Source organism: Haliaeetus albicilla, chromosome 25, assembly GCF_947461875.1.
Source record: "Haliaeetus albicilla chromosome 25, bHalAlb1.1, whole genome shotgun sequence".
NCBI lineage: Eukaryota > Metazoa > Chordata > Aves > Accipitriformes > Accipitridae > Haliaeetus > Haliaeetus albicilla.
Genome location: NC_091507.1, coordinates 22,080,126 through 22,099,230, shown reverse-complemented (window position 1 = coordinate 22,099,230; position 19,105 = coordinate 22,080,126). Strand labels below are relative to the sequence as shown.

Sequence of the window (19,105 nt, the reverse complement as noted above, 5' to 3'; positions counted from 1 at the left end):
CGGGGTCAGTTAGCGATGGCCCCGGGGTAGGATGCAGAGAGCAGGAGGAGCTGCGCCTGTTCCAGCCTGGAGACACGGCCCCCAGCTCTACTTGTATTTTCAGACATTGCAGCTCCAACAGCAAAACACTGAAATTACCAGCCAGAAGCCCGCATTACATATCTTACAAAATGAAGAATAGCTTTGTATAGTAAATGTGGTGTTAAGAATGATAATCCTTAACATTGATTGTAGTAGATAAGCAGTTCAGTGTTAAAAAATAAAGCAAAAAGCTAAAACTCCTGTTTCTCTTTAGGAACGTACCTGAACAGTGCTGCTGCCACCCACTGCAAGGCAAGCCACCGGTGTGGTGGCAGCAGGAGGAGGTTGTCAACTTTTACACTAAGTCCGCACGTTTATGTAGAATTCAGTATTGGTCTCCAGGCACAAATGAAATGCAAGATCATTTCTCTCTCGCTTTTGTTAGGAATTGCTGAATCCAGCAGCCTGACAGAGGTGAGGCTGCCACAGCTCCACAGCCCCAGGTCCAACCAGTAGCAAGGCTTGGGATGCATCCCCTATAGGCACATGCACACACCACATATGTGTGTGTATATATATATATACATATATACACATGGCCAGCCGCACAGATCACCCCAGACAGACACACAGAGCGCTCGCATGAACACAGGCAGCACCAACAGCCTCATCCTGCTCCCCCCTCTGGCTGAGCTGGGTGGAGGTCCATTAGTGGGAGATACAGATGCATTATATATTAGTGGGAGATCTATATATCTGTATCTCCCACTAATATATAGAGAGTGTGTGTGTATATATGCATATATATATTCCTTACCTTTCTAAGTACAATGTTCTGCACCAGGAGGTCAGTGAGTGAGAGAGAGGGTGCAGAGTTCTTTCTGGATCTCAATAAGAAAGGCCTGACAACAAATGGCTTAAAAAACCAGCTGTTTTAACATGACAGAATAAAACCAGGAAAATGAATAGAATAAAAAGAGGAATACAGGTAGTGAGCAAAACTTATACCCCTTCGGATGCTGGAGACCCCACCTTTGTGCAGCACGGACGGAGCCTGGATGGATTTTCCCGTGGTGCAGCGCACAGGTCCCATCCGTGGAGGGTTTCCTTCTTCCCATGCCCCGGCACGCGGGATGGGCTGGCACGGACGGGACACTCCCATCAGGTTCCCATACAGTGGCTGCTCACGCTGACATTCAGGCTCCTCAAGCCCCAGGGACGAGGCCCCGTAGAGCAGACAGGGCTGTTCAACCTCCCTAAATCCTTGAATGCAGCACCATCCGCGAGGCTCGCAGTACAAACGCGGATCTCTCCCGTAGCCAGGCTTACACACAGAGTCCAGCCAGCCGCGGACCCCTGGACCCCTTCACCTCCGGATCCGTACGTCCTCTCACAGCAGCGTCCGTGGTTGCTGGCACCACACGCACACCTCCCACCTGCAATCCCACTCCAGTTGCCGCACTCAGACCCCCATCACGGACACCCAGGAGAAGGGAAGGGGATTTAGTAAGGACAGGCAACAGGCTGCACTGATCAGGTGAAGGGTAGCTGCACCAGCAGGTCCTTTAAGGACACATGGTTAAAAGCCTTAGATGTTTTATTTAACAAAAGCAAGGACTCCAAGGCCTGCACAATAACAGGAATTCTGGTGTCCGGAGGGCAAACTCGCTAGTCCAGGGCTGCAAGTCAGTGCATAATCCCCATGAGAGTTTGCCTCCATCGTGACTCCCAGCAGTCTCACCTGCGCAGCCTGGCAAGTGCCTCTGCTTCCCAGGGTTCACGCAGAGCAAGGGCAAAGGGCAAAAGAGGCCACAGACCTGGTTGATCTGAGGGTCATTGTTAGTTAATGAATTGCACACAACTCTAAGTATAGATCAGACTAGTACCAAAATCCTGTAATGGGTAGGGGTCTGTGAATCAATACTCTCCTAACTGGAAGCTTCTTTCTTACCCTGTGGAAAAATCATCATCTTTCAATTATAAAAAGCAAAACACTTGATTGAAAGATAATTGTGTTTTTATTTTTCTAAGCTTGCACTTGTGGAACATAATAAATGACCTGATATAATGACAACTTTGCAAAAGAAGAATCCTCCTCACCCCAACATCTGGACAGCAATATATAAATATTTACAATGAAAAAACAGGGAAGGGAAGAAAATGAAGTCAACATTAGCCAAGTCAGTTTGTTTCTACACATCTGATTTTGAACATCAATTATTTCATTCAATTCAATCTTAACCAACACTTTCCTTTCACAGTACTGAGGCTTTAACTTCATTTTTTAGATCTTATGTGCAATAGATACACTCCTGCTCTGCTTCTGTAGTTTTCTCCTGTACAGTAACCATAGAATTTCCCTACTAAATTTTTATTTCAGTTAAACAACAAAAAAATTAAATATAGGTTTATGTCTCCTGATACAAAGGTTCTCACACAGTCAAACACATCACAACACTGAAAATCAGCATAATGAAATGCTGTATAGCTTCTTAACAAGGACATTAGGTCTGGGTCCTAATCTGTTGGCTTTAACAAAAGCTCTCTTCAAATAGAACAAGTACATATAGAAAAAATAACCTTCTTATTTTCTTGTTAAAAAAGGAAATGGTGCTTTCTATAAACAAAAGATGCAATTTCCTTGACACAGATATAAGTTACAGTGGGGAGAGCTCAGAAAGCTTCAAATAAAACCGGCATTTGTTTAAAAGGATGATTTAAGAAGCTGATTAGAAGAGGTTCAATCAGCCCATTTAGTCTGGTAATTCTAGAAACGTCAGTGTAAAAAAACCCTACTTTTTTTCCCTTTCTGCTATACAGTGTCACACAATCACATGACTGAAAACACGTTGCCTGCAGAAATGGTAGACACCGATCACGCACGATTTGGTTGTATTACGTCAACACTGATTGCCTTGTCCAACAAGAGGTTCAACATCCTTCGGATACCGAGGTGCGGTCCTTAGCAGCTGTGTCACATATGTGAGCTTCGTCTGCCTCTAGCGCCCAACGACACACGAAGCCTTGGCTCTCTTGCTTTATAATGTTCATTGAAGTCCAATCTAAAGCTAAGAAACCGAAGGCTTTCGTCAGAACTCGTTGTCAGCAGGACCAAGAACTGCTGGACGATTCCCTGGAGGAGACAGAAAAACCCAAGAGACAGCTAAGAAGACATCACCGGTGTGTTTTGCAGAGGGATGCCGCGCGGTGCCCAGGCCTGGCAAGGAGGCAGAGGGAATCCAGCCAAAGGCAAGCACGAGCCTTTCTACCCCACTGTCGGCAAATCGGTCGTGCCGGATTCGTTCTTCCCGCAAAACCCCAGAGCTTCGTTTTACCTTCAAAGGTCTGCCACGCACATCAGAGTCTCCAGGGCAAACAGCTCAGTCTTTTAAACCGCTCCCCCCGTGCCCTGCTGGCACCCCTCCATCTGTCTGACGGCTCCCGAGCTGCAGGGGGGCTGCCCCTGCAACACCCCCCCAGGGACCGTACCTGGGACACCATTTGGGACCCGACCCACGCCAGCGGGAGACCTCCCCTTGTTTCCGTGTGGCGTGTGCAACGTGGGCCAGGCCAGCGTTAGACCACCGCTTGCTTCAAACACGCGTATTTGATGCGGGTTATATAGCAGCAAGCAGCACCCCAGCACAGCAGGGCGCCTGCCCAGTAGTGCAGTCGGTGCCCTACAGACCCAGTAGCTAGGCTTTATGCATTTGGAGAGGTTTTTATGTGGAACTTGCACTCAGCAAGCGGGAATCACTCTCCTGAAGCCCATCTTCCCACTGGGCTTTAGCCAAGGGACTGCAGGAGCTGCTCAGTATGCAGGAAAGGAGAGGACTTCAGGAGAATGGGAAGACTCACTTGAAGAGCTCATTCCTGATCTCCACTAAATACTAACGTGGACATGCCCTTAACTAGAGCACCCCAGTACTTCCAAAGATGACCAAGGCTGGCCAGGTAAGTCCTGCATGGAAAATCTATAGTAGGGCTCAGCAAGAATGCAGTCCACACAGGCAAAAGCTACATTGTCAACTTGTTGCAATCCTGTAGAGCACACAAATTACAATCTATTCACAGCTTACACTGAAATAATTTGGCTCTATTTTCCTCTGGGAGGGAGAACTGCAGTATTTGGATCCAGGAGCAAATTCCTCCCAGCTTTGAAGTCCTCACATCAAAGCTCAGGATCTCTACAGCCTTCTACAAAAGCCACCAGTATTTTATAACCTGGGTGTACTATCCTGTTTTCCTTCAAACTTCCACGTGAACTGAACTCTTTTGACAACGCAGCACTACGTCCAGGGTAGCTATAAGCTTGGCAAAGCTATAGGCAATACAGAAATGGATCTGATGCAAACCACCAGAGAGGAGGACTGGGAAGTGCTCTGCACATCCTGTACAGGTGCTCAGTCACAACTATAACTGCTATAAAGAACAAGTTGTACTCTTACAAGGTAAAACAAACATATGGGTAACAACCCAGCAAAACCACTTCAAACTCATTCATTTACTTAGGGAAACAATGCATGCTTACGTATTTAGCATTTGTCTAAATGTGTATTTATGGATATTGGAATAAGAAAGAAAGATACAAGAAATATCAACAGCAAGAGGGAAGAAAGCAGGCCCTACAACTTTAAGTCAAACTCAGTATCAACATTATTAAAAAAAATCCTAACTTCAGGCATGCCAAAGGTGATAAATAAGAGAAGTTAAAAGGTACACTACACTATATCAAGAGTATCTCGCATATCAAAGTCAAGAGATGAGGTGGGATAGGATTTTGGTTTTCAGTTGACCCAGGGTCTAATCCTGAAAGGCTGCTGTGGCACCTAGTGCTGTGTCATTCCCTTTCATCGCTTTCCAGAATGCTTTCCTTGAAATCTAACAGCTGTTTTTTCTGGGGAATGGGAGCTTTAGAATCAGATAACAAATTAAGAGAAAGCCAGAATAATTATCATTAAAGAAGACAGCCTGCGCACATTCGCCCAAACAGCTTACACATTGCCCACCTCAGTGCGTTTAAAATCAAGTGTTAGGCCCTTAATAAGGACCCTTTCTGCAGTCTTTAATAGCAATGACTTGCAAAGATGGTGAGAAAAACTGGAATGCAGAAGGAATTTTTTTTTTTTTTTTCCTTCAGATTACACCAGAAGATAGCTATTATTTCCACTACTGCATGACGGAGAAGACTTACATGAAGAGACTATTCCCCTTTGTCAGGGGAACATACATGATCATAACACCTACCATCTGCTGAGGAACAGTGAATCTAGGCTTTTAAGTAGAGAAGCAAAAAATGAAGACCTAGATCCACAAACTGCACACAAAAATATGGAAGTTACACCTACTCAATATCTGAAATTGAGTTCTATATATCAAAGCTCAGCATCCATATTAAAAAAAATTGTAATCTAAGGGGCACCTGGTAAAAGTGAGTCAGTATTCGCAGCTGTGAACACATTTTGGGTATTGAGTCTTGAAATTCTTTCATCCTCTTGCTCTCCTCTTCATCTTCTGACGCAGTTACACCCCACTTGCCCTACACAGAGACCAAATGAGTTAAGAGGTCAGGTGTCACATGATGAAAGTTGCTAACTGGGCCACCTTCTGCCCAGCTAAACCACCACGTTTATGCAAACCAACCATTGCCATAGTAAGCCACACATGGAGTCTCTAGTATTGAAACCATCAGTCCCCTTGGTGGTTGTACAGCACATGGAAGAAATTCGGGGTTAGCAAAGCAGGCGAGTCTCGCACCAGCACTGCATGTCCCACAGACTGACAGTAGGGAGGCAGGCATGGAGCTATGGTATTTTTTTGCAAAAGGGTTCAGAATCTTAAAGCCTCTTCTATGTCCTTCACCTAAAAGAGCCCTACATTTCTCAGCCTCCAATGGCCACTAGAGAATCTGCTCACCTAGAGGTTTTGTGCAAGACAGAAATGAAAAACACCGTTCAGCAGTTTTGTTTGAATTCACTAGCTACTGCTGATGACTTTTACATTTGTTCCAACTACAATTTTCATTTTCGCTGTACCTCTATATAGTATCTAAAATCCTGACTATGTCAAAAGGCAAGTATATCTACCTCAATTAATTTTCACGTTCTAGTAATATCCCTACTGTACCTCAAGCTCCCGCTGTTTTTTCCTCTCTTCAAATTGCAACCTCAGCTGCAACTCCTCCAAAGCAGCTCTGTACATTGCATCTTGGGCATTCTGGAGCTCAATGATCTGATCAAAAACAGCTCGAAGTTGGTTGAGAAGTACCTGTGAGACAGTTAAGCAACAAAACAATGAAGCAGTTGTACAGCAAAAGAGTTTTAAGTTACTACCATTCTTCAGGACACGAGTAAACTAAATCTTCTCATGCACAGCTGGAGAGACTGTTTTGCAAAGCTCTAAGACAGTTGTTGCACAATCACACAGCTTCTTAGGACTGAAACCAACTGGCCCACATTGTCACAAGTTTTATAATCAGCATCTGTCACTGTGTCTGGGGAATATATACAGAGCCTACCATAATAAGGTCTTATATCAGAGGAAGAAAAATGACTTTTCCCCTTGCTCCTACAACCTAAGAGAAGGTGGTTCCTAATGCATAAGCCAAGATCAGAAAGCTACAATTTCATGCAAAGGAGAAGACTTACCCTGGAATCGCTATCCAGCAAGCACCGAGCTATGATTGTGTCTAGAAAAACTTCATGAGCTGCAATGATGTGATCCAAGTCCTGTGCTTGTTGGACCTTGTTCCAGAGTTCATCCCACGAACATTCAAGCACCTGGAGCAATGATTCAGGATTGTGCTGTTTTGATTTGCTAGATGGCAAGCTCTTTGGAATTTAAGACACACAACACATACAGAATATTAAAAGTACTTAATTTTTAAGCAACTAATTGGGTGGATAGAGTATACCTCAAATGTAATGTAATACTGCATTTGATGAATGAAATGGACCATTTCTGATGCCAGAACGTGACACTGATGCAGCACCCCAGAAAGCTCTGTAAAAAAATCCAAAGAGATGGCATGTTAAAGACCGCAAGGACAGGCACAGCCATCAAACCAGCTTGGTAAACTTTTTTCTACCAAATTGAATACTTCATAAAACAGCCACTAGTCTTGGGTGGTAGCAGCAATACTGGCTGGCAACAGATGAGCAAAGAACATTGCACAATTAACTCCTAGAAAATGTGAGCCACAGATGACACCAACTGCGTGCTTGGACAGTGCTGGAAACTTGCTGAGTATCACTAGTGAAAAAGACCCTCTCGGTCCCCAGAGAATAAAACACAGTTAATGTCCCATGCCTTCTTTCAGTTGAAAATCTGAGGCCACAGATTTGCAGTTGCTTCTGGGGCCTCTCACATCTCTTACCATTAGCCTTCAAACCACAGACAGCATATTTTTGCTTTACTTAGCTACAGTGAGACCAGAAGAGAGGGGGGGTGTGACAGGGGTAGGGAATTTGTGGCTCATGTGGTCCAGGTTCTATTCCCTGATCCACGACAGAGACCCACAGGCGAGTCACTAATGGCCTCAGCTGCTCACCTGTAAGAGAAGGTACCTCTGTTGCAGAAGGGTAATATCAAGATTACCATCAACTGCCAAAATTCTCTGGAATGAAGATACTCGGCCTTCTGGAACCAGGCAAATATCCAGACAGAAGAAGTAATTTCTTAAAAGCTGCCGAAGTAATTTGCCACTGCAGACAAGCTGCAACACTTACAACAAAAGGAATTCTACATTTTCATATCTTGGGATGTTACAGGACCATCCAATGATTTGAAAGATATTGTAGCAAGCTACTCTTTTCTTCATTTCTTATGCCTTTGCAGGAAGACTATCCCTAACACATTATGTTGCATCAACTTTAAATAGGATCAATGAAAAAAACCTCCAGGGTTGGCTAAACAATAGAAATTCTTCAACATTGGTGAGTTGGATACATCTGTATTTCTTCTTCCAACTACTGATAGGAAAAGAGCTAGCGTGCCACTACTGTCTAGAAGTACTACTTTAAAGCATTAAAATCCCTGGCTGTTAAGACTTTTGGGGAATTGTGAATATAGCTATCCTGGAAAGTAAATGCTACCTCTTTGGGGTTGAAAAACAAAAGACCCTGGCAGCTGCTTCCTCCTATCAGTTACCATCTTCCATTTAGTGCTCTGTGACTGGAAGGGCAAGGTACTGTTTTGGAGGGAGAAAGAGAAAATAAAAGCAAGTTCTACTACTACTTCATAAATCAGTGCTAGGGTGGACTCTCCATGTATTTCAGCTTCCAACTTAGACATGCCAGTGAGTAAGAAAGAGTCCTGTCCCTCCAGGCAGAAGGCAGTACAGGTTTTTGTAAACATACTCTCCTTTGTCAGAGGCAGAAACTGAGAAATACAACACTGCTCCTTCTGCCAACAATAGCTATAACAACTTGGCCAGCATTTTAAATGTCTGCGTTACTTAAAATGTAGCCAAAACTAAAGGCGACAAGCAACTGCAGTCTACAGAAGACTGCTCCAAGGCAAAGAAAGGCCTCCCAAAGGGGTGTAGGGGGTTTGTAAAAAGGGAAGAAAAAAGGAAGAAAATCAAACTTCCTCTTGAGAACACAAGAACAAATAAAACCCTAGCAATGGGAGACAGCTCCAGCCTGAAGACCCTCAGGTGATGAGAATAAAATCTGTTAACTGCACCCTAGTCTCAAAGGGAACAAAATCCTCTCTCACAGAAGCAGAAAGGAAACGTAATCATCCTGTACAGTTCCAGAGATCAGCCTCGTGCACTAGAGCATACTTTAAAAAAGCTTGTTTCCCAGCAAACTTCTGTGGCCCACCCACCAAACAGTTCCTATTTATAAAAACATAAACAATTTTTTGTAAATATTATTATGTCACAAAGAAGTGTAACCCTCAATAGCTATTTTTTACTGAGAGAAATGTAGAGGGGTAAAAGAGTCAAGAGTGAGCCAGTACAGATGGTCACAAATATGGCTATATTCTCAGCTGAGAAGTAGGATCAAAAAGTCCCAGTCTATTAAACATACACTAGAGCCACTACGCTTAAAGAGCCTTCCTCTTTCTTCTCAAACACCTCTTTCTCTCTTAGCTTCTTCTCTTCTTAGCTAAACAAAAGCATAGGGAATAAGTGAAGGTAAAACTAGTAAATTCAGAAGTGTGTACGTGTGAGACTTACTACTTCCAGCACAAGAAAGAGGAAGACACAGGGTACAGACAGGAAGGCATCAAGGAAGATGAGTAAAAGGGGATGGAAGGGTAACAGTCTTTTTCCAGAGACATGGGATGTTTCATTTGCTCACTGCTACAAAAACTCACAACCAAGGATTAAGTAAAACAACAAACAGGAAACTTCCATTTACAATAATGTTATTTTATCTTCATCATCATGTAACATTAAACAGTCAGTCATGAGAAGCAACAAAATATAAAATTCATCTGTCCCAACAGTCTACTTTTTTCCCCTCTTAACAAACAGTTTAAAATAAGATGCAGTCATCTAAATCCAGTTTACCAGTATGTCATCCATTTGGGCCTCTCTCACCTGGTATACTTTTCAGAAGCTTTGCATTACACATGTGCCCTTTCCATATATCAGTAAGAATATACTCCATTCGCTTTGCTCTCCAAAGGAAATTAAATACTCTAAGATAGTGGCTCATGCACTCACGTGTAAATACCTACAAAACAAACAAGGTATCAGTACAAATTTAATAGACTAATGTTCTGAAGGACCAGGAACCTCTTCACAGTCCATCTTATCTGACCCATACAGTTTATTGGTAAATATTGTCAAAACAAAACCCCTGGAAACCCCAGAGCTTTTGGAAAGATCCTCCCTCAAGGGCTGAACTGAGCTACCTAACATTCAAGTAGGCACAGGGCACTACAGGAGGTGTAAGAAGGGATGAACATGGCAAAGCCTAAACATTTCGCTCTTTTCGAACTACATATGATAAGTTCTTTACAAGTTTTTTACAGAGGCTAAATGATCAATAGTGTAGCTATTTTCTTAGTAGTTCTAATGAACACTACCTATCAAATTTCATTTAGACAATACAAAGAGGTTCTCCTCAAATACATTCTTCAGTTCCTTGCAAATTATCCCAAATTAGCAGTTACAGACTAGCAATAATGGAAGAGGAGCACGCCAGTTATTAAGTACTTGCTAAAATCTCTGCTGGAACAAATGAATTACTGATTTTCAGTAATGATTGTTTTAAATGTAGCTTTTCAGCACTCACGGTCAATCTATAAGAACTGAGATTTTGGCTCAACTGTTTATATAGTCAGTGCATCCTAGATGCCAAAAAAAAGACCCTCTGATCTTACACTCCAAAACAAAGGTTATTTAAAAAAAAAAATTTAGCAATTCAATTCAGTATCAAGACATGTTTACAGCCAGCAGTATATGACATTACCGTTGCTATTGGCCCATCAACATGATAGTCCAAGCTGAAGACATCCCATCCAGTGTCCCCAGGAGATACCTGTATTAAAAAGATATGCTACTTTCAGTGTATAATCAGAGCATACTAGCGCTGAAGACCAACTCTTGCTTACTCTTCCATTCTCCACAGCGTATGAAGAAACAAGCATCCACATCAATATGAGTTACAGGAGTTCCTTGTTCAAAGTAGTAGATCAAGCAAAAATGAATCGAAGTTTGACACAAGAGTGGGATTCACCTCACCCAAATGTTGATGTTCATAATGTCAATGTTTTTCCATTGGAGTTAGTAAAGGAAATGACAGGAAATAAAAACTTCTTAGGCAGGACTCAGCCCAAGGTATACACTTATTTCGGATGCTACAGTTCATCAGTTAACTTCCATCTCTGAGACTGGAGCGTTCTCATTAACTCAAGTTTCTTACCAGAGGTCTCCTTCATGAAACACACTTTCATTGCTTCACTCTTTGTAACTACTGGTGACAAAGAGACTACCCCCCCAGATTCTTATAAGAGAAACAGCAGCAGGAGCTGTTTGAAGAACCTCAAATCAGGGCCACCAGCATCAATTACTGTTTGCAGAACCTCAAATCAGGGCCACCAGCATCAATTACTGTAAGATTCCAAATCTCAACTTTGTATTGTCAGTGAAACAGCTGTAAACCCACAGCTTGAAATACAAATAGACAATAGGCAGGAAATAAGAAAAGAAGGGAAGACCTATTAAATGAGGTTTACATAATTCAAAGTAGACTTCAAAGGAAAGGGGGGGAAGGGTGCGTATTTACTATATAAACATATGAAAATTTTGTTTCATGTAGATGTCTGCACATATACACACACAAAATAAGTTATGTTTCAGGTCAGAGTCACCATGATGCAACAGACCTCCAGAAGTCGAACATCCAATCGTTTGAGAATCTCCGGATTATCAAACTGGGCATTAGTTGCCCTCACCGCTGTTTCAAGGATTCCAGTTAGATTATGCTGGTATAAGGTTGTAGCTGGTCGTGCAAGCTCTGGCCTAGTGGTTATGAAACAAACAGTCATGGCATATTACCAAGATATTCTGCAGCAGCAATTTGGTAGTAACTGCAGCACACAGTGAAACACTTTTCTGACAGACTTTCAAAACCTCTCACATTACTCTTTCAGTCTCAACCACAAAGAAAATCAATGAGCAAAATATTTCAGCTGAATATGTCTATTCATATGCAGCTATACACCTGAACATCAGCATGAGGAGTAACTTTACCCTCATTTAATGCCAGTAATTTGAAATTACCAGGATTGCTAGCATAACTATTCTGTAATTTGAGTTGCATTCATATCTAAAATGAGGCAGATTACATCATTAACACATCAAACCAATAATTTCATTTCAGTTTTGAGAGACTTACTGATAGCCATCTCATGGGCTTAGAAGTGCTGGCAGAAGCACAAACCCACCCCCTCTACCTAACTTAAACTTTCCGAAGAGCTGCAACATGCAAGTAACAAGCACCTTGCACTACTCCTCTCCCCCATGATCAGGGCTGGAAAGCCCCTCACTACTGCCTCAAATGTAATACCAACTCTGCAAACCAACCTTATTCTGCTTCACCCTAATTTTCACTTAAAAAAGCATGGTCATGTACAAATTGTCACCAGACAATGTTGATTTTGATTTACAAACAAGTTAATGGAAGCTCTATTACAAAGCCTGCCTTCTAGACCAAAGGAAGGCTTTGTAAAGGACATTTTTGATAGACTAACTTTCATCAGTAGCACCAGCATGTAAAAGCAGTGAGCTTGCAAATACACTACAAACTGAAACTGATACTTGTGGGTGCACCTGAGCGCTTAAAACAGAGGCTGGTGAGGCATCAAATAATTTTTGAAAAATGCACTGAGGAGTTTTGACAGAATGTTTTGGATGAAACACCTCCAAAATATAGAAGCCTAACGTTCACAGCAATGCTGACTAGTGGCATCAAGAGCAACAGAACTTTTCTGCTTAAACTTGCTGACAGGAGTGAGAGGAGTGCTAACATCCTCGAGGCTGATACCTATCTTAGTGCAAGTTTTCAAGACATTGTGAAATGCTTCTGTATGTACCTCCTACCAAAAAGGAAGAACAAATTTTAAGCCTCAGGGTCAAGAAATTAAACCCAAAATAGAATTTAAAAGTTGTTCAATTAAATGTTTGAGTAGTAAGATTCTTAAAGGGTCCCCTTCCAAAAGCAGAACAGTTTCTGTTCTGATCATGCACATTTGCAAGCTTCAGAAATTCAACATAGTTACCCTTCCTACTCTCTTACTTGAGCAAGTCCATTAAATGCCTGATAAAGTCTCCTTGACCAAGTAGTAAGTAGCGCCTCATGGCCTGCATGTGTTCCAGTAAATTGTACTTCTTATTGAGAACATCCAGTAGGTATTTGCTGGTCTCAAAATAAGCTGCATCAATTTTCTCTTGAAATGCATTTTCCAGATCTGTGAACAAATCAGCAGCTAAAACAAAAAACAAACAAACAAAAGTTAAAATTTAATCAGTATTTTTCCAAAACTGAGGCAAAGAAGCTTCGGAATTGAAACACAGAAGCAGAGAAATTGCTATTTATTCTGATCCACTATATTATACATTTGGCACAGCCAAAGTACAAACAAGTCTAAAGCAGCCCATACTTCAACATTACTACTTTTAATCTGTGCCCAGCTTGTACTTTCCAATAAGAGCTCATATTATTGCATCACTTTTACACAGAAAGTGATTTTGTTTTTTTTTAGCTTGCTGAAATACTGCAATTTACAGAATCAAATAATTTGAAGGAGATCTAAAAGCTCAGAGTTGAGGAAAAAGCTTTGTTGAGGGGGTGGAAGAATCTAAATCAGAAGTCACTTCTAAGGGTGGGGTGGGAGGGATGGGGGAAAGAAATCTAAGAATCAGTCAGAACATTCAACAGAAAAGAGTTCCCACATATAAATCAGAATGAAAGAGGAGGCAATATGCTTATGTTATCTGAGGGACAGCCAGCAACCCAATGTTTTCTTCTCCACCTTAAGTGCATGGCAATTTGGAGGCAGAAAGTAGGACACTGCCCTTTAGTAGGACGTGTATTTCATTCTGTTGTACAACTACAAGCTTATTAAGAAAGGGACTGCAATAAGGCTGTTAGGAGATAGCAAGAAGTGTGGCCTCTTGAGGCAACATGGAACAAAACTCCAAATACTGGACTGCCAACTATCATAAGATTCAGACCTTCCTCAGCATTAAAGGACATGCTCCCACTTTGAATAATTTTTAACCACACAACTATTGTTCTAAAGGTAAAAAAAGAAGATCCAGGTACCAAAGTAGTGTAAGACAGTGCACTGCCTGCTCCAGGATTTGTTTCAACATGCACTGCAGACAGGAAAAATTAAAACCAAGTTTCACGTTGTTCTGCTGAGATTCAGCCTCAATTAATAAAATGCTTTTAAATTGAAGAAATAAACAGTGGTTCTAATACAGAAGTCACTCTTTAATGAGGGAAACCTCACAATGGCTGGTTCAATGACATTCCCTGAAGTTTCCAAACTCTCATTCAGTAACCTGTGAAGCTCTCCGTAAGACACCAGAAGTGCAAGCATATGCAGAGATGTCAAAGAGATGACACTTGTATAACACGTTGCTGCGCTCAAAATCCCTACACTAGGAGAATACTACTTAGTCAAGTAACATGCATCAAGCTTAGGAGATGTGAGAATTAATACAGCCTGTAGTAAGGAATCCTCAAAGTCCCCTTTCCAGTCACTGACAGCAAACCAGGAGAGACAGCTCACTAAGGTCTCTGCTCACTCTGGTCAAGGCAGAGATCTAGTGTGATCTGACAAAGCAATTCCTGCATTGCTCAGGTAAGGAAGCACGCAGCAGCGTTCCCACTGCTGGGAAAAATGGAAAAACATCAGTTTGTGCAAATGCACTTGTCTCACTAGTACAGGGCAACAGGGCAGTGAGAACATCCAGTCAATTCTGACTTTCATCTAGTCTTTCCCCATCAGCAGATCCTGTCCTCTTCACTGCTATCTTCAAAAGATTGGTTCAAGTGTGGCTGCTGCACACATAGTGGTACCAGCCATCTGATCTGCCACATGGCTTCACTGCTGGCTTTAGAGGAAGAGGGAAGAACTTCCAGACGGGGAGGAAAAAAAGCTAAAAGACGTGTTTCATGGACAGAACATGGCAAGTTACAACACCCCAATGATCTGTTCCTGCAAGTGTCTTTCCACAAGATGCTGCAAGCCTAATGAGCAAAGCAGAAGAGGGAACAAGCCAACCCAAAAAGAGTTATGAGCTAATACCTTCAGCTACTGGACGCAGAGGTTGGGCCTAGGACTGGCTTAAGGCACAGGTAAACCCCACAGGAAGCAGGGAATTGCCTAGTTTGCCTGTGCCTTCATCTCTGACTTCCCATTTTAATACATGTTCAGACAGTTTTTTACATCATGATTACTTCAGCATCAAAAGGAAACTGGGGAAACACGAGAGTTAAGGTTCCAAAGCAAATTAAAGAAAGAAAAAAATACAGCCAAACTCATGAAATGTTCAGATTTAAAATGAGAAAAAGCATCCAGAATTCAGGCTGGCATCCTAGCTTTCCATCGTCTTATTATAAGTCATTATCTGAAGGGACTCTCAGGATGTTGTCAGATAGCGCAAACAAGGACGACAGAATGCATTTCCAACACCACTGACACAGAAAGTTCTTTCTGGATTGAATGGGTAAAATGCCCTAAATACAAATGCAGTTTCGTGCAGAATTAAGGCAGTGCAATACTATGAGGTATTTGGCTGCAGATTATAAGCTCAGCATGCCTTCAGCACATGGCAGATACAGTGGATAACATCCATTTCTAAAACTACACTTCTGCCTGAAACAGGTATTCTCAGCACTTAAGATAATGTGCTTGCTTTGAAGCTCTCATCTCCTACATAATAGGGAATTTTTGCAGGTCATCCATTCAATCAAGGAGAGAGAAACGAGTGCAAATTAAAAAAAATATTGGAAAAGCATGGCCATAAACACTGTGTAAAGTGGTGAAAGTAGTGTAGCCAAAGAACGTTTTTGCCTTTTTCTGGAGTAGCTGGCAAGATGATGGTTCAAATGCATTTACAGCTATTACTCACTTAGCCCTGATCCCTCTCTGCAGTTTAAGCACATCTTTGACTAGGCAACCACTGCACATGGTACAAAAATCACATTATTAGATTAAATATTCTTGCAGACATGAATGGGATTTTATTATTAGAACATCTTCCATGGAGGTACTCATGCTGAAAGTCCATGCTGTGAAGAGTTAATGTAAAAACTAATCCAAGGTTAATCCAGAGGGAGAGGAAAAAAAAAAAAAAAAGACAATCCCACAAAACTAAGCTTCAAAGTTATATATAATAAAGTTATCTTTGAGTACAGTAATAACAGAAAAGATATTGTACAAGATATCAGAAAGTGCAAAGAAGGATGTTCTTAGAAAACTAAGTAAAGAACTTGACAGAAAAACAAATGCTTAGATAATTCTTCTCTTGGCAAAAGCTGGATATACTAGTAGGACATCATTACACTTCTAGAAACTACGTACCAAATAGCATCAGAGAAATTATCCCTGTCCTGGTTTCAGCTGGGATAGAGTTAACTGTCTTCCTAGTAGCTGGTACAGTGCTATGTTTTGAGTTCAGTATGCGAAGAATGTTGGTAACACTGACGTGTTTAGTTGTTGCTAAGTAATATTTAGACTAAAGTCAAAGATTTTTCAGCTTCTCACGCCCAGCGAGAAAGCTGGAGGGGCACAAGAAGCTGGCACAGGACACAGCCAGGGCAGCTGACCCAAAGTGGCCAACGGGGTATTCCATACCATGGGACGTCATGCCCAGCATATAAACTGGGGGGGTGGGGGCGGGGGAATGGCCGCTTGGGGATTAACTGGGCGTTGATCAGCGGGTGGTGAGCAATTGCACTGTGCATCATTTGTATATTCCAATCCTTTTATTATTACTGCTGTCATTTTATTAGTGTTATCATTAACATTATTAGTTTCTTCTTTTCTGTTCTATTAAACCATTCTTATCTCAACCCAAGAGCTTTACTTCTCCCAATTTTCTTCCCCATCCCACTGGGTCAGGGTGGGGGGGGGAAGTGAGTGAGTGGCTGCGTGGTGCTTAGTTGCTGGCTGGGGTTAAACCACAACACCCAGTGATCTACATCTTAACAATTAGACTCTCTTTGGTATATTAAATGAGTTCTAAAAAAGTTATAGTGGTAAATTATCACCTTCACTAGAAGAAAGCACGTTGTCCTTTCTCCCAGATGTAGCAGCATCCTATGCATTACCTTACCTTCTTTGCTTAGTATTTACGCATAAAGTCTCCTTGTTTTAGATGTTTATTTGCTATCTTTCATCATAACAATGTTAATTTTATTGCAAAGAATATGCCACCAAAGAATAACCGCAAATGGTATATAAATTCTCATTCATTAAAACTGAAATCTCTTTTAAATAGAAAGAAATAACCTGAAGGAATTCTGATAGTTAAATTTTGGTTTAATGTTCAACAGCTGGCAACCCCAATTTTAAGTAATCTTCAAAAAGAATTTTATTAACCTTCCATATACTCAATTTTCTTCAGACATATTAGAGTGGTAGAGTGCATTTACAGAAAGGCTTCTGTCCTGCCTGTTTTTACTGCCCATTCTCTTATTTACAATTAATTGATTATTTATTATTTTTTAATCACAGAATTAATTCAGTATTATTACGGAATTATATGATGAAGTATATTTGATGAGGAGGCACAAGTACTAAATTCTTACCGCAGCACTCCAGAATATCCCAGCCCCCACCCCAGCCCTTTCAATGAAAGTCAGCTGAAGGCAGACTGGTTTCTCAACAGTTTCATTCAGAAATCCAGTACGTTAACAACCATCCAGCAAACCTATCAAATTAAGAAAATTGCACATATGCATCTTCATACATCTTTTGTAAAATGCAAGTATCCATTAGAATATCTTTATTTCAGGTCAGTTGAGACTTTTGTACTCCTTTCCACCCCACTATCCAAAATGTCAGTTTACAGTCTAAACTACATACTGTACAGAGCTCAGTTCAAATATTGAATACTCTACCATCTTTTGAAGACTCTGCAGATTTTGCCACAGCAATCATCTTTGTGGATGGAGTTTGATCATGACAAACTTGATGCAAAAAGTTTATGGATTTTCCTATTAGGAGGACCTGAACAAAAAAGGATATTTTTTTTTTCAAGTGATTTGCAGATAAGAAAAAAAACCACCAAACCAAAAAGCCATCCACAACTACCAGGACAACAGGATATTGTGTCATCCCTGTGTGCTCTTAGCTTCACAATCCCAACCACAGCAATCCAGAACTTCAGTGCTAACACAAAAAGGTTTTAAACACAAACTTCTCTTCCCCCCTTGAGATCTCCTTAAACAAAGTTTATCAGTTAGACAATGGAAAGGAGAAACAGTCTTACAGTCTTCTTCAGCAAACAATTATAAAATTCTTAAGAGGATTATTTATTGTTAAATTTGGTCTCTATTTTCTTAATGGAAATCTAAACAGCAGCATAGGGCAAACAAATCATCAAAAGATTAATTTTTGAATTCCTACCTTTTTTGATTGCTCCATTGTAATAAAAGAAGGGATCATTGATTTCCTCAAAGTGTATTTGTCATGCCACAACCGATCAGTTTTAACTGTAGGATCTGAAGCTACAAAAAACTGTAGATTGAAATAAATATTAAAACCAAAAGACTAATGTAAACTCTCTCCCCTAGCGTTTCATTTCAGTATTTAGAAAACTGTAAAAATATTCTGAATTGTGCCTTTAACTAAAAAAGAAAAAAAAAATTTTTGCTAGCTAACATACAGAGTTGTCCTGGCAATTGATATGTAAATTGTATGTTGACCAATATGAACGCTGAAGAAAAAGTTAAAGAGCTCACATAACTTAATCTCTTCTATACATTATGAAACCTTGACTACCTCAGGGTAAACTGTACCATCTGTAAAACATCCGCTATGAAATACAGAAGCATATAGCATTTTCCGGCAATTTGTAACACAGTTAGGGTAGAAGATGAAGTTCAGAATATAAGTGTAACATGCTTTTGTTTTACTGATTCTATTTTTACTCAAGTCCCTTTGGATTTCCTATTTTAACAGATGCAGAATTGCAGAAAAGAAACAAACAAACAAAAACAAACCACAAAACAAAACAAGAAGAAATCCCCAAAACCAAGAAATCCCTGCAATTGAACTGGTCATCAAATGCTAAGGTCTCTCAACTCCATGCAAGAAAATACTTTCACTTGTAAGAAACTAAAATTACAGGATTACTTTTGTTAAAGTGACTTGTGGATTGATTCTCTCCTCATCCTATCAAACAAGATACTGATTTTTTAGACAAGAACTTTTTTCACTGCCTCCAAATACCATTTCCACCAAGAACGACCAATTGTCTTTGTTCAAAAACTGTGTCTATGGTATGAAAATTGTAGCTTTCAGTATACCACATCCAACAGTTATTTTCAGTATTAAGAACACTCTTACAGTGGCCACGTAAATTTTTAAACAAAAAGTTGAAAGCTGA

At 40.9% G+C, this 19,105-nt stretch overlaps 1 protein-coding gene across 2 annotated transcripts in view; it reads right to left on the bottom strand.

The window, feature by feature from the left end:
- Window positions 1–2,020: 2,020 nt before the first annotated feature.
- Window positions 2,021–19,105, bottom strand: part of TUBGCP3 (tubulin gamma complex component 3) — a 54,135-nt gene continuing 37,050 nt past the window's right edge. The window contains exons 12-22 of one of the 2 annotated variants that reach the window (XM_069770255.1): window positions 18,124–18,234; window positions 17,616–17,724; window positions 12,777–12,966; window positions 11,365–11,500; window positions 10,449–10,517; window positions 9,572–9,707; window positions 6,935–7,023; window positions 6,669–6,800; window positions 6,148–6,288; window positions 5,444–5,560; window positions 2,021–3,154 (exon numbers count right to left, since the gene is read on the bottom strand). In XM_069770255.1, coding sequence (XP_069626356.1) covers window positions 2,996–3,154; window positions 5,444–5,560; window positions 6,148–6,288; window positions 6,669–6,800; window positions 6,935–7,023; window positions 9,572–9,707; window positions 10,449–10,517; window positions 11,365–11,500; window positions 12,777–12,966; window positions 17,616–17,724; window positions 18,124–18,234 — 1,389 coding nt within the window. In that variant the 3' untranslated portion in view covers window positions 2,021–2,995. The remainder of the gene's footprint in view (window positions 3,155–5,443; window positions 5,561–6,147; window positions 6,289–6,668; window positions 6,801–6,934; window positions 7,024–9,571; window positions 9,708–10,448; window positions 10,518–11,364; window positions 11,501–12,776; window positions 12,967–17,615; window positions 17,725–18,123; window positions 18,235–19,105) is intronic. The other variant, XM_069770256.1, reaches the window with a different exon arrangement.